The sequence below is a fragment of the Pipistrellus hanaki genome, assembly GCF_964339955.1.
Source record: "Pipistrellus hanaki genome assembly, chromosome: 5".
Classification (NCBI taxonomy): domain Eukaryota; kingdom Metazoa; phylum Chordata; class Mammalia; order Chiroptera; family Vespertilionidae; genus Pipistrellus; species Pipistrellus hanaki.
In genome coordinates, this window is record NC_140507.1 from 87,798,598 (window position 1) to 87,823,110 (window position 24,513).

Consider the following 24,513-nt stretch of genomic DNA (forward strand, 5'->3'; position numbering starts at 1 on the left):
TTGTGAGTTAGAATACTGTTGGTATTGTGACTAAAAGTTTTGTCTTCAATTAAGTATTATGTTCATTTTGCAGTGCTAGGTGCCCACTGCTCTGCTGGGCACATAGTTGTAGGGGCATCTTTACAACCATGTATTGTAAGGATTAGTTCATCCTTCTAAGCAGCTGTGTGTCTAATACTTTTTAAGATTGTATGTACTTGTTAAGTGTTTCTATGCTTACTAAGTTTTGTAGTCACATTTCAAACTGATGTAAGTTTGAAGACATTGCATTTTTCTTAATTTATAAAATTTAGTTACTTAAATTACTTATTCCGGGAATGGATGATGTAGATTAAAACACCTTTGTTTTATCTAACAATAAAATTGAATTATATGGCTAGGAAAACCAACAAGGATTTTCTGTCATATTTATTAAAATAGAGGCTTTTAAAAAACGTATAAAGTGCTTTCCTTAAAAAAAAAAAAAAATAGCTATGTTGACTTATGGTGTAGGGTGATAATCTAAGCCCATGTGTTAAAACAAATAGACACACTGAAATAACCAACAAGCATAATGGGGAGAGTTCAGTCTCCTTGGAAACCTGGAAGGGTGCCATAACTAAACTAAAAAGAATTTGCAGGAAACAGTACAAATGAGAAACATAGTGAGGTAAGTCCTTACTGGCTGACTTGGTGTTCATTTATGCGATTGAAAAGCCCTCCTGGGATGTGAGTAAAGGGACCTACCTTGAGCAACTAGAGCTAGAATTGAAGGGTGATCCATATTTTGTACTTTGAAGCAGAGATTAAAAACTGAATGATTTTAAAAACTAAATGATTCAGAATGGTCTTGCCAAGGGAAATATGACCAGTGAAGAGAGGCTGGCTACTCATGGTTGCAGGAGAGAGACTAATGAAGCACAAAGTTGAAACTCTCTTCTCTAAAGCTGCCTTCTTTGGCCTGCAATTCTGCTGCCTGATTCCGTATTGCTGAATCTGCAGTGTAAGCTGACCGAGGAAGTGTGCAGATATCCTCTATGGTGTTCCCAGTACTTTGCCTCTTAATATTCATGTTTTTTAGTGTAATTCCCTCCCCTTTGAGTGTAGCTGGACCTAGTGACTTGCTTCTGCAAGTACGGTAAAGTGATGAAATGTCACTTTTGAGGTTAGGTTACAAAAAATGCTTTTGGCTTCTGTGTTGGGCTGCCCACTCATTTGCTCTGAGGGAAACCATCTTCCATTTTATGAGCTTGCCTGAGGCTCTCATGTGGCAAGGAGCTAGTGTTTTTGGCCAACAGCCAGTGGAGACGTGGTGCCTGCCAACAGCTGTGTGCGTGAGCTTGAATTTCAAGCAGATTCTTCCACCATCAAGTTTTGAGATGACAGAGACCTTGGCTGATACATTGACACAACCTTGTGAGAGTCCCTGAGCTAAATTCACCCAGCTAGGCCATACTCAAGTTCCTGATCCACAGAAACTGAGATAGTACATGTTTGTTGTTTCAGCTGCCAAATTTGGGGTTATTTGTTAGGCAGCAATTGAGAACTAATACAGAAGTAAAAAATGTAATCATCTCCCCTTCTGAAAAAAGATTTGAATTTGGTTCTTAATTTTTTTTTTCCTGATTGAACCCAATACAATTCAATCTATAATAATAAAAGGGTAATATGCAAATTAGACTGGTGTATTCCTGATGAAGCCAAGCCCAAGGGAAGCCAGCCAGCCTGGGTCCGTGTGCCTGCTGGCAGCGGGAGGAGGGAGGAGGGAGGAGAGAAGCCAGTGCTGGCAGCCTGGGGAAGGAAGGCCTACTCTTGCACGAATTTTCATGCATCAAGCCTCTAGTATTTCATAAATATGGACTTCTTTAAACAGTCTTCTTAAAAGATAGGCACATATAGGCTTAGTAATCTGAAAGATGATCAGTGTGAGCAAGTGATTTCCTATGCAATACTTATTGCAACGAACTAGAAAATTGAAATTTAAAGAACTAATTAGTATTCTCAACGAGACTCATGAGTGTTTGAAGAAAAAGTCAGAGGGCAGGAAGGAGTTCTTAAGTGTAATTTGTAATTCTTAACTACTGACTCTTTGGGAGCTCTAGAAATATTCCCACAATTCAGAGGAAATAGATGAAAATTAAAGACAAAAATACAAGAAACACAGAGAGTAGATTCGGTATGTAATAAAAGTTTAGAGTAAGAGGTCAGATGAAACAGATAAAAGATAAAGTCGGAGAAACAGTAAAAAATTTCTAGAGCTAGAGAACAGATCAGAAGGGCTCATGGATTATAGTTAACATATATCGAACACTTATCATGTGCCAATTATTTAGCAAGTTGAAGCTCATTTAACTCCCATGTGGTAGGACCTGTTAATATTCTCTTGCAGGTAACTAATGTGCATACGGAGCAAAATAAGTGAGCTAAATATCAAATTGCTTAGTGGAATTTTAAATTTTAGGATATAGAAATAGTGTAAATATCCAGATAAGAAACAGGTTACTTAGATAGGAAGGCGTATCAGGTAAGCACTGCCTCTGTACTGTCCAGCTAATGGTAGCCACTGGTCATGTGTAGTTATTAAATTCATTCATTCACTTTCTCAGTTTCACTGTGCAAAGCTTAATATTCAGTAAAAAGCTACATGTGGCTAGAGGCTGTTATGTTTGGGCAATGCAGAATAAAATGTTACAATTATCACAATGTTTTGTTGGATGGTGGTGTGATAAAAAGATAGAGTAGCACCTAGAAAACTGAGGGGGAAACTGTTTGAACCTAAGACTCTTAAATTGATTGAAATTATCCTTCACGTAGGCAGAGCAACAAAATGGGCATTTTTCAGGCTTGTAATGACTCAAAGTACTTTTCTTGGGAAGAAAAAAAAACCCTACTCTGTACACTTAGCCCATTAACAAGTCAGCAACTCAGAAGCATGATGAGTCAGCTTCACAGTCCTATTTTGTTTAACTGTCTGTTTTCCAGCATAACCAAAGGCATAAATAAAGGAAAATCTTTATGGATGGCACATATAAAGAGGATGCTCTTTATAACCCTAACTGCAGACTGTTAGAAGAACATTTTATTTCAACCTAGGCAACATAACTCTTCACAACTCTGCTGCTTCTCACAACTATAAAATAAAGCCACAGAAAACACCTTTTATTTTAAGGATACTGAAACCACTTTGTTGTTGCCAAATCCAAGTTTAATTCTTAGCCCTCACTTTACTTGATCTTTATACACTTTTTTTTTTAAATGCACTTTTTGACACAGTTCCTCACTCCTTTTAGAAACACTTGTCTTTGCCTGGCTTCCAGAAAAGTTCTACCTCACCAGTAGTTCTTGCACAATCTCCTTTCTTAGCTGGTTCCTCCTGTTTAGTGTTAAATGTGGGACAGCCTCAGTCACTCTTCTTCTTCTTTTTTTAATCTGTAATCACACACTAGGAAATCACATTTAGTCTTTAAATGCCTTCTATTAGCTGATGATACTCTAGTTCTATCCCTTCTTCTCTAAACTGCTATGGAATCTATCTTGCTGCCTATATGACCTTTGTACTTGTATGTCTGCTTGAAATCAACACCAAAGATGTGGAAATGGAACTTTTGTCTCCTTTCTTACCCCAACCCTCCTCTTTGCTGGTGTATCTTTCCCCAGTAAATGGCACCACCTTTCCTCCATAGATAGGGCTTGGTTCTAAAAAACCTTAGAATCATCTTCTGATCATCAGCAAGTTGTAGCAGTGCTATCTTCAGAATGTATTTTGTATTCACCCATTCCTCTATGGCTGCCTCCTGAATTCAGAGCATCATTATCTTTTGCTTAGGCTACTGCAATAAATTAGAAACAATTTTCCCATTTTTGCACTGTATTCATACAACGATAATCACTTTAACACATAAATTAGAAACTCTCCAGTGACTTCTTACATTTATATAACAAATCCACAGTTCTTCTGCGATGGCCTACAAGGCTGTATATGGTCTGGCCTCTGCTGAATGTTCTATCTCCTCTACTACCTTGTTCTGCACTAGTCTTATCAAGTTTAGCAGACAGACTTAACTTAGGTCTTCTCCTAGGAACACTTTTCTTTTATAAGTTTGGATGACTTATTTTGGTTCTTGCCCAAGTCATTTAAGAGAGGCTGTCTCTGACACCATACCTGAAGTACCACCCCCACCACCACCATTACTTCCTATTTTCTTACTGGTCTTTATATTTTCACTGGAGGTCAGGTGCGTGAAAATTGGTGCATTCAGGTGTGTGGGGAGGGGGTGGTCCCTCAGCCCAGCCTGCACCCTCTAGCAGTCCGGGACCCCTTAGGGGATAATGTCCAACTGATTGCTTAAGCCGCAGTCTGGCCTCCCTCTGCAGGAGGCAACCACGCCGGCCCACCAGGGGATGGTGGCTGGCGGTCAGGGAACAGTGGTTGGTGAGCAGCTGGCCCTAAATCCCTCCTCCTAGCCCCCTCTCCCCCCATCGCCAGCTCCTCCCTCTGCCTGCTGGCATGCCTCTAGCGCTGCCTGCTCACAACCCCACCCCCTGCTGTCTCCCATTTCCACCATTTGGTCAATTTGCATACTAGTATTGCACTTTATTATATAGAATAGTGCTTAGCACTACCTAATACATTTTATATCTGTGACTCATTGTTGGAATATGCCCCATCACTAGAATATAAGATCCATGAGGGCAGGGACCTTTTTTTTTTTTTTTTTTTTCCCCTATCTTATTTAATCTTGTATCCCTAAAACTTAGAAATACTAGCATGAACTAGAGTGTCAGGGATGTAAAAAATGGATTTGTTGAAGGAATCACTCACTCAACAAAAATGTACAAGTTTATAAAAAATTAGACCAGTTTTTAGAATTAGAGAAATAAACTGTTCAAGTAAGTGGAGAAAACAAAACCTTAAATGAATTTAATTCTCTTTTTCAGTGAGATTCATGAAATAAAATGCATCTTTCAAAAGGGGATCATGAAAATAATTTTAAATCATTTGAAAAAACATGATTATAATAATTTAAAATAGAAACATGAATTGCAGTGTAAATACAATTGAACACAAGATAAGGAACTTATCATCTTGAGCAAACTAGGCTACAAGAGCCAAGAAAAAAATAAAAATTGGAAAAGATGAACAAAAGGAATTTTCTTTAAATTTCTTGTTTTGTATTAACTATATCATGTATTTCTATGGTTAGAGTTTTGGTGAAAGCAATCATGATATAATCTTTTATATTTAGCCAATGGATTTTTAAATAATGATGAGAGAGAATCATTAATTGGCTGCCTCCTGCACACCTCCTACTGGGGATCCAGCCCATAATCCAGGCATGTGCCCCTAACTGGAATTGAACCCGAGACCCTTGGGTCTACAGGCCATCGCTCTAGTCACTGAGCCAAACTGGCTAGGGTTGGATATTGTTTTTTTGTTTTGTTTTGTTTTGTTTTGTTTTTGCAGCCTGAAATTATACCTGCCATTTAGATGATGCTAAATAATACTTAATGTAAGGTAAATTTATTAATAGTACCAAGTACCAGCATGAGGACCTGGATGTTATTATTACTTTCATCTTTAGAGCTCCACACCATATCAGTTATCATCTTTATATACTTTATAAATGTATTTTCAAATCTACACTTTGTTCCCTCTTGTCTTTATGCTTTAGTTTCTTCCTCTGTTAAATGGATATATTAATACAACAAATTTTATAGGTTTCTTGTGAGGATTGCATACCTACCATACTGTAAATACATTTTAAATGTTGGCTAATTATGATAATATTGTTACTGTACTATATTGGATTAGATCACTACCATTGTATACCAGGATTTTCAGAGTACTCATATTGGTCTCCATACTTCCTTCTACTTAACCCAGTGTTTCCCAAACTTCTCTCATGATGAGAATCACCTGGTGGAGTTGTTAAGCTACAGATTCCTGAATCCCAACTAAGAAGTGCTAAACTAGAATTTTTGGGAACATAGTTTAGCACTTCTTAGTTGGGATTCAGGAATCTGTATTTTAACAACTCCACCAGGTGATTCTCATCATGAGAGAAGTTTGGGAAACACTGACTTAACCCATCTTCTAGTTCCCAGTCCTCTTCACTTGACACTGAGTAATCTAAGGGCATATTTAATTGGATTGCTCATATTTAAAACTCCCTAATGGAATCCATTTTGTTATTGGGATCAAGTTGATGAACTTTTCTATAACATACCTTAGAGATCTCTAGCATCTTTCTCTTAATATTCAGCCCCTTTTTATCCAGTTAATAGGTGAGCTGGAGGAATCCTTTTAGAAAACAAACTTAAATTGGGTGTGAATCTATCAAGACAAACAGACAGTGAAGTGCTTTCTGGTTCCTTGAGCATGGCCCAAACAGTCCTAGTTTATAAAGATTTTAGGTAGATATTGTTAATAACCAGAGAGCCATTCTTTGGTATAAAAATTGCTTAATAATGCATGCATAGTTGGGCAGGGGCATATGCAGTACTATTTCTTTGTATAATCTCCATGAGAAATTGCAATATAAGGCAACTTAATGAGGTGATTTGCTTTGTGAAATTATGAGCCAATTAAAAATTGATAAACATCTAACAAAGATGGTAACTTTAGTTTTAGAATGATTCACTTAAATCTCCTCTTTTTAGCATTATATGTAACATTAATACACCAAGGGTTGTTTGTTAATATCACAACCTTTAGACTAAATGTATTAGCAACTATTTATCTTTCTGTTCTTTGTTGCAGGAGGGTATGGTTCCATTCCATTTTATCCATACATGATATCAGATTATCCGGGAACAAGTTAAAAAGAAGGGAGACTGGTTCCAGAACACATCTCTGGAAATTACCCTATGGACCCTGACTCTCATGGCAACATTACAATGTAGGTTCTGTATGAGCATCTATAGCCAGTGAGTGGTCTTTGTTGAGCTTATCACATAACATGTTCCCATTCTGAGTCAGAGGTTTAGAAAAGGTTAAAAGGGCCATCAGCAATTACTTCATTGTGGGAAATTATGGTATAATCGAGGTGATATTTTACTAATAGACATAGGGGTACAGAATCCTATCCTGACCAATCTGGCTTCAACCTGAGGCCTTTTTGGTGTCTGTGCAAAGAAGCGTGGTGGGAGGGGAGGTGGAGTAATCTGTAACACTCTGTTACCAGTTGGGGTTTTAGCCTTAAGTTGCAGTGATCTAAGCTAGAGCGCATGGAGAACTTGCTATCTAGCCTGGATTGACTTGAATAGCCTAGAAACAAGTGAAGTTAAATGCTTATTTTTACTTTGCAACAAGGCGCAAACTCCAGGCAGTGTCTTCTGCTTATCAGTGCATCTACCATGTGCTTCATACAAGGCTCATATCTTTGTATTTATTCACTAAAGGCCCGGTGCATGAAATTTGTGTGTGGAGGAGGGGGCAGTGGTGTCCCTCAGCCCAGCCTGCACCCTCTCCAATCTGGGACCCCTCGAGGGATGTCCCACTGCCCATTTAGGGAAGTCGGACATCCCTCTCACAGTCTAGGACTGCTGGCTCCCAACTGCCTTCCTGATTGCCCCAACCACTTCTGCCTGCCAGCCTGGTCACCCCCTAACCACTCCCATGGCAACCTGATTGATGTCTAACTGCTCCCCTGCCAACCTGTTTGCCCCAATTTCCCTCCTCTGCAGGCCTGGTTACCCCTAACTGCCCTCCCCTGCAGGGTTGATCACCCACAACTGTCCTCCCTTGTAGGCCTGGTCCCTCCCAACTGCCCTCCTCTGCTGGCCATCTTGTGGTGGCCATCTTGTGTCCACATGGGGGCAGCCATCTTGTGTGTTGGAATGATGGTCAATCTGCATATTACTCTTTTATTAGATATGATATTGGCCTGGTGCATGGGTGGGGGCTGGCTGGTTTGCCCTGAAGGGTGTCCCCGATCAGGGTGGGGGTTTCCTTGGGGTGTGGGGCAACCTGGGCGAGGGGCCTGTGGTGGTTTGCAGGCCTGCCACACACACACCTCGACCCAAGCAGAGGCCCTGGTATCTGGAACTTATTTACCTTCTACAATTGAAACTTTGTAGCCTGGAACAGAGCCAAGCCTTCTGCTTGCTCCTGGCTACCGCCATTTCTGTTTGGATTTGTTTACCTTCTATCATTGAAAGTTTGTAGCCTTGAGTGGAGGCTTAGGCCAGCTAGGGCTGGCAGAAAGCTTCGCTTCTTCCATTGCCAGAGAAACCCAAGCTTCCCTCCTACTCTCTGTGGCTGCAGTCATCTTGGTTGAGGTTAATTTGCATACTCGCTCTGATTGGCTGGTGGGTGTGGTGGAGGTATGGTCAATTTTGCATATTACTCTTTTATTAGATAAGATTTTTAGCAACTCCATGAGGTATTTAAAGATGAGGAAAATCATCTTTAAGGAACTAAGTTATTTCCTTAGAGACATATACAGATAGGTGAAATGGAAATTTGGCAGTCTGATTTAGCATCATTTCCTGTACAACTTCCCTACAGGTGTGGCCCCAAGAATGTGCTACAGGTCTGTTACGGTAATGATCCCTCTGTCCTTGGGGTGGGTTCCTGAGTGGGAGTTTAACTGACTAGAGTTCTGAGCCAGTCTCATCTTAGCATTATACTAGTGAGCCATACAAATCTCTACCTTCCCCATGTGCGCCCTGATATGGGGAAGATAGAGATTCATTGGCCTGCTACCCTGAAAGTACCAAGAGTCAGCAAGAGGGAGCATTTGTCTCCATTGCCTACAGCTACCCTTTTTTCAGGCTACAGTAATATGCCTCATCAATGCCAAGTGGGAAAGAGAAGGAATGTTGAAGAGTTACAGGAGTCTGGAAGGGAGAGAAGAAATGGTTGGGGCCGTCTTCACTGTTGGGGGCAATAGATTCCTAAAGGGATGGCACACATTTAACTTTCCTTCAGAGTACCATAATAAAATGTTCTTAAATTTTAAACATATCACCTTTGTAGGGGGAGTCCTGATCTTTGGGAAAAGTAACAAGAACTTTGAGCTCCCTCTAGAGGTCAGCAATAATAAAAGAGCATTATAGTTGATCTATAGGGAAATAACTACCCTACCCCTTTCACAAGAAACTGAAATTTTATAGATGCTTTTTTCAGTAAAGTGTTTTTCTTATATTGGGGAGTACATAGTTACTTTGGAGAAGAAATTTGGCTTGATCATATTCTAATTAGTTATCTTGAGCCAATCTTGAAGTTTGCCATATAGGATATATATTGAACTAATAAAGGAGAAAAGATCATGAAAATTGATCATGCCCAAACAAAAATAGCATGCTTCTTAATGGGAGCACTGAATCTGAAACAAACTAGATTAAAATGAGAATTTCTGTGCTGTGGTGTGCCAGAACGTTTTGGTAGCAGTCCTCGTCTTTAACGGAGATAAAGGTGATCAGTATACCTGCAATGTTCTCACCCTCACTTCCCCAACATCTGAAAGAAAAGCACAGTGAGTGCCAGAAGATTCATATGAAATCAACGTGCAGGGATATGGCAAAACTTCTAAGAAACCTAACACATGAAGTTTCTTAACTTTTAGGTACCCTAGTTTACTAAATGAGAAATTATTTCAGGACAGAAATCTTAGTCACAGTCAGATGCTTCTCTTCAGAACTCACTAAGAGAGTTCAATTCTTAAAAATTTAATATATAACTATAAAATGAAAGAAACCATTTAATATGTGGTAATATTGCGAATATATGAAAGGTACACATTTTTAAAAAGTCCCAGAAGTCTCAAGAGACAGAAAGATAGGAACAATCAAAGGAACCCAAGAATCAACCTGAAAGAGCTCTCAATGGCCAAATGTGGAACAATTTGAGCAACACATTCAGTTACATTGTGTTTGAAATAAATATCTATACATTTATACTGATAAATGATTGGACAAATAAGAGGAAAGGGATAAATTTCCCATAAAGAAGAATCCAAATTTATGTAGATACTCGGGGAAGCTTAATACTCTCCCTACCCCCATCCCTTGAATGTGGGCTGTACTTAGTGCTTCCTTCCAGGATACCTTCTGTGGGAGCAGGTAACGTTACAGTTTTTCACATCCTGGCAAACTGTACCTTGGCCAGATGATCTAGACTATCGTCACTAAGTCATATTGATAGATTGTAGCCTTGATATGATGTGATAAGAATGAGATTTCACCTTGATCTTCCTGCTATTAAGCCATAATTATAGTGTGGTCATGAGAAAAACACCAGACTATTCCAAATTGAGAGACATCACAAGTACCTGACCAAGTACTCTTCAAAACTGTTAATGTCATCAAAAACAAGAAAAGTCTGAGAAACTCACAGACTAGAGGAAGCTAAAGAGACATGAACGCTACATGTACTGTGGGATCCTGGGTGGATCCTGAAACTGAAAAAGGACACGGGGGAAAACTAGTGGAATCTGAATAAAGTGTGGAGTTTAGTTAGTAATAACATTCTATTGTTTGTTCCTTGATCATGATAAATGTACCATAGTAATGTAATAGGTAAACAATAGAAAAAATTAGGGAAGTATACGGTAATATCTTTGAACTTTTCTGTAAGTCTAAAATGCTAAAATAAATTCACAGAAAACAGAGATTCTTCCCAGCTCTTTTAATAAGTTTTGTTCTGTGATGTTTGAAAAATGGGGAGTTTTTCTTAGATGTATATACATTATCACTTGCAATTAAGTAGTTTCTGACTTTTATATATGAAGGATGGTTTATTATATATAAAATAAACTCTTGTCCTGTTAAGTTCGGTTTTACTTAATTTTGCCAATGATTTGCCATTTACTAGTAATGGATCGGGTATGCTCGCTGTTTGGCAGTTTTCAGGACAATCTTGAGCAAAAGAAAAAGACTAACACTCAACTTTTTAAAATCAGGTTTGTTTTGTTTTGCATGGGTTTAACGTGCAAACTTACGTTTACTATGTGTAAACCAAGAGAAGATTGTGTTGTGAAATGCTGAAATTTCACAAAGAAGTTTTCATTATTTTGCAGTCACATCACCAGTGCAAGGCTTATTGATGTTTTTGAGTTGCCACTTGGTTTGATTATTGTACTTACAGTGCCATCATGCTTGAGTACTTAGGTACTGATTATTTTTAAAAATATTTCCTGCTTTTTTTCATGGTACTGCAGTGATACCTATGTTAAAACAGTTGGTACTATCCTGCAAGTCAAGTTTTTTTTTTTTCTTTTTACACCCCTTTGCTTCTTTTTAAAAAATTATTCCATTACTAGGCCTTCACAGTTACTGATCTTATCTACTGAACTGCCTAGTCTATTAATCCCATCCATTGTACCTTTTTTAAAAATTTTATTTATTTTTCAATTACAATTGACATGCATTATAATATAGTTTCAGGTGTACAGCCCAGAAATTAGACATCACATAATTTACTAAGTGATCATCCCAATTAATCTCATAACCATCTAACACCATACATAGTTATTAGAATACTAGAGGCCAAGGACACAGAAATTTGTGCACTTGGGGGTCCCTCAGCCCGGCCTGCTCCCTCTCATAGTCCAGGACACCTTGGGGGATGTCCACCTGCTGGCTTAGGCCAGATTCCTGGGAGGTTGGGCCTAAGCAGCCCGGGAGCTCTCCGGAGGTGTCCGATTGATGGCTTAGGGCTGTTCCCGTGGGTTGTGGGCCTAAGCTCTCAATTGGACATCCTTAGCGCTGCCAAGGAGGCGGGAGAGGCTAGGGAGCTTGTGGCTAAGCGGAGCTCCCCCTGTGAGAGTGCACTGGTCACCAGGGGGGAGCTCCTGCATTGAGCGTCTGCCCACTGGTGGTCAGTGTGTGTCATAGCAACTGGTTGTTCTACTGGTAGGGTCAATTTGCATATTATCCTTTTATTATATAGGATTATTGACTGTACTCCATATGCTGTATTTTACATACCTATGACTATTCTTTAACACCCAATTTGTACTTAATCCCTTTACCTTTTATACCCATTCCTTCAACACCTCCTCCCCTCCCCCAACCATCAAAATGTTCTCTATATCTGAGTCTCTTTATGTTCTGCTTCTTCCTTTGTTTTTTTTTTTTATTATTCTTTATTTTCTTATTTTTTTTAAAATATATTTTATTGATTTTGTACAGAGAGGAAGGAAGAGAGAGAGTTAGGAAACATCGATGAGAGAGAGTCTTGCACACTACCTACTGGAGATGTACCCGCAACCAAGGTACATGCCCTTGACTGGAATCGAACCCGGGACCCTTCAGTCCCCAAACCGACGCTCTACCACTGAGCCAAACCGGTTTCGGCCCTTTGTTTTTTTAGATTCAGTTTGTTAATAGATACGTATTTATTGCCATTTTCTTGTTCATATTTTTTTTTATTTTTCATAAAGAAGACGACACTAATATTTCATATAATACAGATTTGGTGATAACGAACTCCTTTAACTTTTCCTTCTCTGGGAAGCTCTCTGCCATTAGGTACTAAATAATAGCTTTGCTGGGTAGAGTACTAGTCTTAGCTGTAGGTCCTTGCTTTTCATCACTTTGAATATTTCTTGCCAATTCCTCCTGCAAAATTTCTGTTGAGAAATAAGTTGACAGTCTAATGGTAACTCCCTTGTATTGTATGTAACTAACTGTTTTTCTCTTGCTACTTTTAGGTTCTCTCTGTCTTTAACCTTTGACATTTTAATTAGGATGTGTCTTTGGGGGTGTACCCCCCCACGTCCTGCGTGGGGTTCAGGGTTCAGGTTCAGGGTCCCTGCTCTGGAGGAGGCCTCACACAAATGAGAGAGACTAAACAAGAAAACATTAATTTGGGAATTGGGGGCCAGGCGGAAGCCCAAGAGGATTATGCTTTGCTCTGGCCTTGCCATCCTTTTTATTCAGGTCTGGGATCCACCCATAGCCTGCAGGCAGGCAATTTCCAGTAGATAGCCCATCAGCAAGGATTTACATAAGACTAAAAGGTGGAAGTTGCTTCAGCTCCCCTTGTCTCAACTAGACATTGGGTGCATAGCTCTGACCCTTGCCTGAACCTCAAGGTTGGCCAGCCTTCCAGGTTCCCTGTCCACACCTCTGCTAGTGAGGGCAGTGGGAGCTTCCAACATGTCTTGGTGTGGGCCTCTTTGTGTTTATCTTTGGATTAAAAAAAATTTTTTTTTCATTTTTATTTATTTATTTTTGCTGTTGTGATTGCGTGTAATACATTACACGCAATTAAAACAACAAAAAAATTCTTTATATATTACACATTGCTGATTTGATTCTTGGCTTAATCTACTGTTGAATTTCCTGTAAATTACTCTTTATTTTAGTTAGTGTATCATTCATTTCTTACTGGTCCTTTATTTATCCTTGATGTTTCTCACTAAGTAATTGAGCATCCTTATAACCAATGTTTTGAACTTTCATCTAGTAGATTAATTGTCTCCTTTTAGTTTAGTTCTTTTTCTGGAGTTTTGTTCTCTTCTTTCATTTGGGACATATTTCTTTGTCTCCTCATTTTGGCAGCCTCCCTGTGTCAGTTTCTATGTATTAGGTAGAGCTGCTACGTCACCTAAGCTTGGTAGAGTGTCCTAATGTAGTAGGTGTTATATGGGGTCTAGTAGCCCAGCCTCTCTGATCACCCAAGCTGGGCACTTGAGGTGTGGGCTGAGCACACCTTCCTCCTCTTATAGTTGAGCCTTGATTGAAATCAATACATCAGAGGGGGCGTGGGGGGATGGGGGGAAGATGTACCCCCAGTTTGAACAGCTGCAAGGATTGACCACCTACCACCAAGCACTGATCACTGCAGAGGATCTGCTGTGCAGGGGCTAACTCCACAGAGCAAGACTGACTTCAGTGGGGCTCTGGTGCCTGCCGAGTCCACTGCTAAAGTATGTCACTTGTAGAGCTGGTTGGGTGGTGGTGCTTCAGAGTGGTCTGAAGATGTCCACTGGGTGCACTGCTCTGGGTCCTATATTTTTAGATGTTCATGGTTTATTCTATGTTCTTAAGCATATGGAACATATTTACAACAGCTATTGGCCCTTGTCTGCTCAGACCTTAGTTCTCTCATTTTTGTTTTCTGGCTCTGTTTCTATTGATTTAGTTTTCTTATGGTTATAGGTCATATTTTTCTGCTTTACATTCCTAGTGATTTTCTATTACATTCAGACATTGTGAATTTACATTGTTGAGTGTTGGATTTTGTTCTAGCACATAGTTAACTTACTTGAGATTATTTTGATCCTTTTAAAGTTTGCTTTTAAGTGTTGTTAGGACAGATTGAGTCTTCAGTGCTAAATAGCCCCACTACTAAGATGATACTCTTAGGAGGACTGTACCTGATGCCTCATTAAATGAGGTTTCTTGATTCCGGCTGATGGGACCCTCTACTATTCTGAGCCCTCATAAGCTTTCTGGTGGTTCTTTTCCTAGGCTTGGTGGAGTGTCAGCCATATATCCTCAGATCTCTCAACCAAAGATACTTAAGTGAACTCTATTTAAATCCCTTGAGCTTTCTCTCTGTACTCCTTCTACACATTCTAGCCATTTTGGCTTTTCCTAACCCCCTGCTTCTGACTACCACAAGTCATTGAGATTGCTACTTGGTGCTTGGATTCTTCCCGACTCATACACTGTCCAGGCAGTAGCTGGGGCAAACACAGTGCTCACTTTATTTCTTTCCTCCAGGGCTTCATAGCCCTAATACTCCACATTGCCCATTGTTTAAAACGGTTCTTTCATATAGTATTTTGTTTTCTAGTCGTGCACAGTAAGAGGATGAATCCAGATTGTCTTATTCCCCAATGGCAGGAAGCAGAAGGCCAATTATAGGTTTTTAATTTTTACTTGTTTATTTCACTTCAGTCTTTTAAAAGAGGAAGTGCTAAGTTACTGCACATTTTTATCGGATTCTTTCATGTATATCTTTGTACAATTAATTTTAGTGTTCTTCGTTAATCTTTGTTTTTACTGAAATGGAACTAAAAGGAGAGGAAACTAGTTACCTGTTAGAGTTTTGTGGAAATCAAATATTAATTATAAAAAGATAATATTCAGTATACCACACTGGTAATTGCTTTTAGAGCAGGCTTTTTGTTGTTAATCCTTACCTGAGGATATTTTTCCTGTTGATTTTTTTGAGAGACACATTGATTGGTTGCCTCCTGCATGCACCCTGACTGGGGCCAGGAATGAAGCCTGTGACCCTTCTGTGCGTGGGCCTGTGCTTTAACTACTCAACAACACAGGCAGGCCAGAGCAGCCCCTTTTGAGATAATAATCAGAATGCAGAATTTTAAGTAAGAATTTATGTGAATTTATGTGAACCTCATAAATTAAGATTCATGCTGTCTTGTGTCACACAAGAGAGGTAATGTCTGAATTTTTAGAGTTATTTGCTGCAGTAATGTTTATAGTATTTTATGAGTTTCAACCTTTAAATTTTTCTTCATGTTATTTAGCTTTAAAGCCTAGTCATATTAAGGCAAAGAAACGAATCAGGTTTGTTAGCATCCAGTGGATGCTTATTAACTTATAAGTGGAACTTTCGGGTATCTATAATTCAGATGGTTAAAAATGTGTAAGGAATTACTCCCAGTTGATTTCTCCCTCTCTTATTTAAAAAAGGAGTGAGCATTTTTATATATTGTATTTACTCAGTCTGTATATGTTATAATTCATTTTGTAATTGTTTAATTTGCTTTACAATATTCCTTCGGTTTTCTTAAACACTAAATTCTTTCTTGGTTAACTATCCATCTGTTGTGATTATATTCCACTTATAAGCCTTTTTTAGGGACAGACTTCATAATGTGGATCACCAAGTTATTTGAATGTAGTGCGCGCTGGAAGAATGTAGGAACAGGCAGTGGTCATTAGTAAATGTGTGAAATCGTTGTAGTTTGACCCTTCTATTGAACACAGCCATTTTGGCAACGAAAAAGAGGCAGTAGTCTGAGCACTTACACATTATTGCTCTATTCATCATTCAGAGAATTCTGTGCTGCCGCCTTATTCATATGATTGTTCAAACCTGCTAACTTTGAATCCTGGCTCTGACACTTGGTAGAGGTGTGATAGCCAAGTTAACTTAAACTCTCAGTGCTTCACTATATTCTTGTATATATTTAAAATATCTGTGTTATTGTAAGGATTAGATGATAATATATGTAAATGCTCACTTAGCACAGTGCTTGACACATTGTAGTTGTACATATCAGCTTGTACAGTGTGTGCTTTGACATTAGTTGGTTATGTCTTTGTAGCCACAAAAACCATATTTGTGATTTTAGCATTAATATACAATTAATATATAAGAGCAGGGGTTGATAAGCATTTTCTTAAAGGGCCAGATAGTAAAAATTTTCAATCTGTCCCAGATATTCAACAAAGTAAACGGGCATAGTTGGGTCCCAATAAAACATCATTTATAAAAACAACTGGTGGTCCATAGTTTTTCCATCTATGTACTTAGGGGTTACTTTTTAATTTTTCAAATAATTTTTATTTTCAATTACAGTTGACACATTATTATATAGTGATCATCCTGATAAATCTCACATCCATTTTAGAGGTTACTTTTACATTTCCTAATTATTGAATGTTTGAAATGTGTTCAGTTTTTATTATAGGGATAATATAGTCATAAGCATTTCTGTTGTAATTTTAATTGGTTTCAGTCAAAGTATTTATTTGGGCCATAGTCCCAAAATGGAATTATAAAGTCAGTCAATAGCCCTATAAAGTTTCTCACAATGCAAGCATTGAAGTATTTAGAGAATGTCATAGCTAATACTAATTTGGTGACTTGTTTATTATTGCCATTTATATATACTATTTAATTTTTTCTCATCTGATTTTTATGCTGAGTGTATTATATTTTTGAACCTTTAGCTATCTAATTATGTCCTATTCTGTTTATAATGTTATAGAACATAAGAAATAGAGAAAGTAACCAGAAGGCAATGGTGTGATGTGCCCTATGAAGTGAAAACAGACCAGCAACATGTAGTGCTGACATCATTCTCACCACCAACTGCCATTCCACCTCCAAAAGCAAGCAATTATTTCACCTTAGGATGAAAATCGGGTGCTGACAGTTTAGAAAGAAGGGATAGAAAGAAATAAGAATTCCATTTTTATATAACACACTCGAGGCCCCATGCACGAAATTTGTGAACAGGGTGGGGGTGTCTCAGCCCAGCCTGTACCCTCTCCAATCCGGGACCCCTTGGGGGATGTCCTGTTTGTTTAAACACAATCCTGGACCACTGGCTTCTAATTGCTCGCCTGCCTGCCTGCCTGGTTGCTCCTAACTACCCCCCTGCCCCAGCTGACCTGGTCGCCCCTCATGGCCCCCCTCCCCCCAACCAGATTGGTTGCCCCACACAGCCGTTGTTCAATCAATTGGTCATCCCTCACTAACCCCCCTGGGGGCTGGTCATAGGCAGCCATTTTGTGAGGGCATGAGGGTTAATTTGCATATTACCTCTATTATATAGGATGATAAGCTCCTTGGTTTTTACTAATAGTATATAGAATTTAACAACAAAGGTCAGAAGCATTGTGTTCTTTTTTTTTTAATTTTTGAAAAAGATTATTTTATTGGTGAGAGAGAGAAACATCAATGATGAATCATTGATTGGCTGCCTCCTACATACCCCCTACTGTGCATTGAGCCTGCAATCTGGGCACGTGCCCTTGACTGGAATCAAACCTGGGACCCTTTAGTCCACAGGTTGATTGATGCTCTATCCATGGAGTCAAACCAGCTAGGGCTGTGTTTAAAAGAAGTGTCTTCTTTGTTTTGTTGTTGTTGTTATTGTTGTTTGTTGTTGAACACATTTTAAACATTTAATATTTAGGAAATACAAAAGTAACCTCTAAGCCCTGGTTGGTTTGGCTCAATGAATAGTGTCGGCCTGTAGACTGAAGGGTCCTGGGTTCGATTTCAGTCAAGGGCACATGCTCGGGTTGCAGGAGGTAGCCAATCAGTGATTCTCATCATTGTTTCAGTCTCTCCCTCTCTCCCTTCCTCTCTGAAATCAATAAAAATATATATTTTTAAAAAGTAATCTCTAAGATATGTGTGAGAACATGACCCAGTTGTTGTATTATACTGGACCATGCCTAAAGTTTGGTATTAAGGCTTTAACAGAGAGGTTGATGTCTTTGCCTTTTAAAAGTATATTATAGTTACTTTAATCTCAAGAGTAAAATGATTTTCAGTACTTCTAATTTTCATTAGTAGTTAGTTGTAAAACTCTAATATACAGGATTCTAAATTTTCATGAAATACATTTATATTTCGGCCTGTTTCTCCTCCGGGGGGTGGGGGAGAGAGGAGAGAGAGAGACACACACAGAGAGAAAGAGAGATTGATTTTACCCAGAGTACATTGCGAAAGGTACAAAATTCTCCTAGTTTTAGTAATCTGGGCTTTTCAATAAAAGTAATTGTTCAGCCCTAACCAGTTTGGCTCAGTGGATAGAGCGTCGGCCTGCGGACTCAAGGGTCCCAGGTTCAATTCCAATCAAGGTCATGTACCTTGGTTGTGGGCACATACCCAGTGGGGAGTGTGCAGGTGGCAGCTGATCAATGTTTCTCATCAATGTTTCTAGCTCTCTATCCCTTTCCCTTCCTCTCTGTAAAAAAATCAAAAAAAAATTTTTTAAGTAATTGTTCACCTGAAATGTTTTAGACTTAGGCTGTCCAATGTGGGTGGCCCTAGATACAGTTTGACTAAAACATTCAGGAGCCACATGTGGCTAGTAATTACAGTGCAGATTCAGGATTCTCCCATTGTAACAGAAAGTTCTGTTGAACAGCACTGTTGCAGACTTTCTGCAATCATTACTCGAAATGTTTTTAATGATGTAGGAATCAGAGCACTAGAAGAATATTTCTAGTAATCGGTTTATTGCTGTTTTCAACACTTTAACCTTGTCTGGGTGTGCCATAATGTGGAGGCACAAGTCTCAGAGTAATGCTCCCTTACGTTTTGCACATCATGGCAAACCTTGAAAACAGTAATGTTTGTATGGCACACTGAGATAAGCAGGAGATCACAGGTTTTGGTGCTCTGCAGAATCCAGGCAAATTTAGCACACCAGTATGCAGTAGCACATACAGTTGAAAGCTCAGTGTCATAGTGGTCTCTGTAATTCATTCCTGGATGTTTTTTATCAACTACTAGAGGCCCGTGCATGAAACCTGTGCACTTGGGGGGGCATCCCTCAGCCTGGCCTGCACTCTCTCACAGTCTGGGAGCTCTGGGGGGATGTCTAACTGACGGCTTAGTGGGCCTAAGCCATCAGTTGGACATTCTTAGCATTGCCACGGAAGTGGGAGAGGCTCCCACCAGGGCGTAGCTCCTGCGTTGAATGTCTGCCCCCTGGTGGTCAGCGCACATCATAGTGAGCAGTCATTCCATCAGTCAGTCATTTGTATATTAGCCTTTTATTATGTAGGATAAATATTATTTGATTTTGTTCTCCCTTTTATTCATCCTTTTTATGTCTTACTAGAGGCGTGGTGCATGAAAATACATGCACTAGGGTTGGGAGGTCCCCTCAGCCAGTGGTGGAAGGCGACCTGGCACTCAGGGGAAGGTGACACCCCATCACACCTTTACTGCTGCCACTGCCAACAGTGCAAATCTTGGCCAGTCCTGGTTCCCTGAGCCTTGGGTGGCCTTGTGTGGCTGGACAGCTGCCGTCTGAGGCTTGCCTGTGCCTCGGGCCAGCCCTGGGCACCTGGGGGGCTCAGGGGATTAGGGATACTCTGGAGGTAGGTGCATGGAGCATCCGGGCACGCCTGCCACCTTAGTGGGGTTGAAGGGACTAGGTGCTGCCATCTTTTCAATGGCATGAGGATCAATTAGCATATTCCCTCTTTATTAAATAGGATTCTAAGTGAGGCCTTCTGAGATCTTGGACATTTTACAACTCAGAAAAAACTTTCAAAGCATAGTTTTATGTTCACATTAGCTCCTTTGATGAGTTAGCCAAAGAAACACCAGCGTTGTAAAGAAATTAGCCTACTTGGACTTAGAAGGGAAAGAATTCTCCTAAGTACTGGTGTCTAAGGAATTTGAATTTAAAGGTATTTTTTACCATGTACGATATTTACCTCATTCCCTGACTTTATTTTTTTAATATATTTTATTGATTTTTTAGAGAGAGGGAGAGAGAGTTAGAAACATCGATGAAAGAGAATCATCAATCAGCTGCCTCTTGCACACCCCCCACTGGGGATGTGCCCGCAACCAAGGTACATGCCCTTGACCGGAATCGAACCTGGGACCTTTCAGTCCACAGGCCGACGCTCTATCCACTGAGCCAAACCAGTTTCGGCTCATTCCCTGATTTTAGAACCTAGCCTCCTAATATTGTTAATTCCTACTTATTTTCTCTCTCCAGCTGTACTCTATTGTGCTTTAAGTGTAGGAACTAGGTATGCTTGTAATGCTTTGTTATAGTCACTATATAAGTCAGTACAGTACGGAGCACCTACTAGTACTTTTAATTGATATTTAAAAGTACTAATTGATATTTGGCTTTCCAGAGTAGTTCAGTACATTGTTTTACACCTTTATGTTACATATGAATGCAGTGTAAACAGTAAACATTCTTTACTCCTAATACCACTGACACTGGTGGGTTGTCTGGGCTAACATTTTTAACCCGGAAGTGAGATGCTGTCCAGACCCTATGGAATTGTATGCATATTTTTATGTGCATTTAAATTTGTACCATCTCTTAGGAGAGCATGTGTAACTTGCATTAGGTTCTAAAGAGTTTCAGAAAGGAAAATGCCTTGGTCCTAGACAATGGAAAAAGCAAAGAAAGCTTTCAAAAATCAAAATGGGCTTGGAAAAATCACTAAAAAATAAAATAAAATAATTGTAAGATGCAATGCTGGACAGATTATTGATAAGATATATTGGTCAGTACATTTTTAGGGACATGGTGTTCTTTATAAAGTTACATTGTTAAATTCTTTTTTTTGTTAATCCTCACCTGAGGTTATTTTCCCATTGATTTTTAGAGAGTGAAAGGTGGGAAGAGAGAAACACACATGGATTGGTTGTTTCCAGAATGAGCATCGGCGCAGGGCCAGGATCCAGCATGCCTTTGACTGTAATGGAACCTGGGATTCCTCAGTTCATAGGCTGGGCTGGTGCTCTGTCCACTGAGCCAAACAGGCTAGGGCTGTTAAATTCTTAGAGTGAGCTAATGTAGATCAGAAAATAACCCCTTTCTTGTAGAAAAAGTTGACTTATTTGTTTAAAATGCATATGATGGAGTCATCCCCAATGAGGCATAATGCTTTCTAGAATAGCAAAATGTATTGCTTTATCTTAACGCCCAATTCTGTAACTTGGATTTTTTTCCTTAGGAAAATGGCTCTGGTGTCAAAAAGCAAGGAAAAAACCCTGATAATTTTATTTGAACTTGACTGTGAAGTTAGCACCAACTTTGGGTGCAATGTGACTGATTCTAGTGCCTCTGCAGTGTTTGGGAGCCACAGGAAGAGCTGTGCATACTGAAGGTGCATAGCACAAAGCATATCTGATATAAGTGTGATGTTTGCAGATTTTTGTTTGAGAGGCCATAATTTGAGTTTATGAATTTGTATGTACTTAATATTTCATCTGAATCTATTTTTACATTTAAATATGTTCTCCATTTTAATTATATCTGCCTTAATTTTAGAGTCTTATCTTTGGGTTTGCATAAAAGAGCTTATCAAAAATATATAAGAAAGAAAATTAGCAAGATGATTATTAATGTTTAATGGTGCTATCAATAGAATGTTTCACAAGTTGTTGATTTCGTACACTCATGAATTTAATGAAATATTAATAAACCACTGATATTCATTACTTGTTGTGTTCCTGTTTGTTAAAATAGTGTGTCATATTGGTTTATTCTAGTGAGAATTTTTTTGATGAACCAAAACATTTATGAAAACTTTAGATTTACTTTATTTCTGATGGCAGGATGTATGTATAGACTTGGAATGTGTTAGGGAACGCATGCAAAGTTTAAAATTCTAGGGAGTTGGGAGAGAAAAACTAATACCTATTTTTTGTTTGTTTTAATTATACAGCAGATATAATTTCTACAGTAGAATTTAATCATTCTGGAGAATTACTAGCAACAGGAGATAAAGGTGGTAGAGTTGTCATCTTTCAACAGGAGCAGGAGGTAAGTGTTTTAAAGTTGTAACATATAAAGTTCAGTTTGCTCCTGGGACTGGAGCTTCATTTGCACTGAAGAATTTCATCAGAGGATGTTGGCATTTTTTAAAAGAAACGTCTGTTTATTGAGAAGATTATCCAATGTATATACTGTTTCTCTTAGCTTTGGTGTGTACATGTGTGTTGTTGCTTTAATTTTTAAACAATGCTTTAATTGTAAAAAGATTTGTTGGGAGAAAGGCGCGGGGAGTGGTGGAATGATCCAAGATATTAACTGGTTTTGAAGCTTTGGCCCTCTTTATTTTTCTCTTAAAACTCCATAAAGCAAAATTGCTTTGACCTCCTCTTACTGCTTAGTTTGCTTTGTGTAGTTGTGGGTGGGAGGCCAGCTTAAAGAAAAGATCGCTCTATTAATTTTAGGTCAGTCCATATTGATACTGTTATTCTGATTTAAATATAAAGGTTTACATGACAGTTGCATGTATATAAGCTTAGTACCCCTTTTAAAATGGAATTGACTCGAAAATTATTTTCCTTTTTTCTTTGAAGAAAGGAATTTCTCATTGTAGAATCCGCAGTTAAAGTGGAGTTTTTGTTTCAGTTGTGGATACAAAAGTTAGGCACATTTCTAAATCTGATTGACAAGATTTCTCACTAAAATTTTACCTAAACAAAATTTGTCACACTACATTTTCCTTACTCTCTCCCTCCATTTGTAGATCAAAGGTTAAACCTTTAAAATTATTACTTGTACATCCTGACCTTCTCTACCTATATTTAAAAATAGTTAAGAATAATGTGGATTATGTACAAGGTTTTACAAATAGATGTCTAAATTATAACACAGAGTTAGGTTTTAAAGGATTGTGAAATTCCTTAAATAAGCAAAGAATCTAGTAATAATACTACTACTTTGCACTTCTATAGCGCCTTTGACCTGAGGATCTCAAAGTGCTTTACAAATACTAATGAATTAATCCTCACAACACCCCAGTGAGGTAGGTAATTTAATTTTAAAAGAAATGATTAAGAGTGTCTGATTAGAAGATGCACATACACTAAATATGTCTCCTTTTATTTATTATTTTTGGTTGGAAGAAAATAAGACTCAAGGTTTTCTTGACAAAGAATATTCTTGTGGGAATGGGGATGCAAAATCAGTTTTCTGTTCCTATTTTCAAGCAGCTAAAAATTAGACCATAAAAATCTTGAAATACTTGGTTGAAATGCAACCTTACAGATTATTACAATTTCAGTGTGTTTACAAATGAGAATCAAGATATTAAAAGATGATTTGATTACTTAGTGGCAGAACTAGCAAATAGAACACAGAATTTCTGATGTGTCATCTTTTCAATGCTCTTTGAGAACAAAAATATGAATGTTAATTTTCCTGTTCAGAATTTACAGCTGCCTTTCCCGTAGGCATTCTCTGCCTTTTAATTTAATTAAATTTTTTACTGAAATTCAGTGGCTTTTCTTTGTATTAAAGAAAGGTGTTTTGAGAAAAACATTTAAAATTAATTTTGCTTCTTAAACAGTTCCATCTTGCTTACGTTGAGGGCTTCTGAGAGAGTCTACATTTTTAATGAGGGCTTTATGTTACTTTAAAATCAAAGTTGTTAATTAAAAACTAATTTAGAAATATTTTGCTTGAGAAAGAGGTTATTTTCACCAATAGAAGGTGGTTTGTTATTAAAGTAAAAATTAAATGTGAAAACAATGACTCATTTAATGGAGGAGGTTTACTTTAATAGGGATTCAGTAAATGTAGTCAAAGCAATGCTCAATATTTTCCTAAAGGCTGTCAGTAATATATTGAATTGGATTTAAAAATCTAACATGGAATTATTGAAACTGCTACACATCTTACTTGTATTGGATAATAAGGCCAACATTTCCTGTGATTCTTTCCTGAAGTTTCACTGAAGATTCTAAAGAACTCATATTTATATTTAGAATATGTAAGAAGGCATTAGCAAAGTGACTGACATTTTTAAAAAGACACTGGTAGGAAAAAGGGACTTCCTTTTTCATATATCTAACATCCTTAACTGCACTTAAGAATTCAAGATAAGATTCATTTTCTAGAATCTTGAATTAGTAGTGTGTCTTTTGAGAATTACTTATCTTAAATATAATTGTATGTCTTAAGTGATAGCTTAAATAATGATGATGATAATAGTTGAATTCCCCACCCCTGGAACTTGATCTTATTAGTATTAATTTGGTGCATTTTGCCTAATTTATTTTCTACATTTTTAAGCCCTCTCGTATACTGGAGTTTCTAATAAATAGCATTGTCTTCAGCAAAATAAAAGCCACATCGTTGAGTATAAATA

At 38.3% G+C, this 24,513-nt stretch overlaps 1 protein-coding gene across 1 annotated transcript in view; it reads left to right on the forward strand.

Annotated features, from left to right (window-relative positions):
* The window catches only part of PPP2R2A (protein phosphatase 2 regulatory subunit Balpha), an 81,529-nt gene that overhangs the window by 28,017 nt on the left and 28,999 nt on the right, over window positions 1-24,513 (forward strand). Inside the window, exon 3 of the mRNA XM_084884836.1 lies at window positions 22,081-22,178. Coding sequence (XP_084740962.1) covers window positions 22,081-22,178 — 98 coding nt within the window. The remainder of the gene's footprint in view (window positions 1-22,080; window positions 22,179-24,513) is intronic.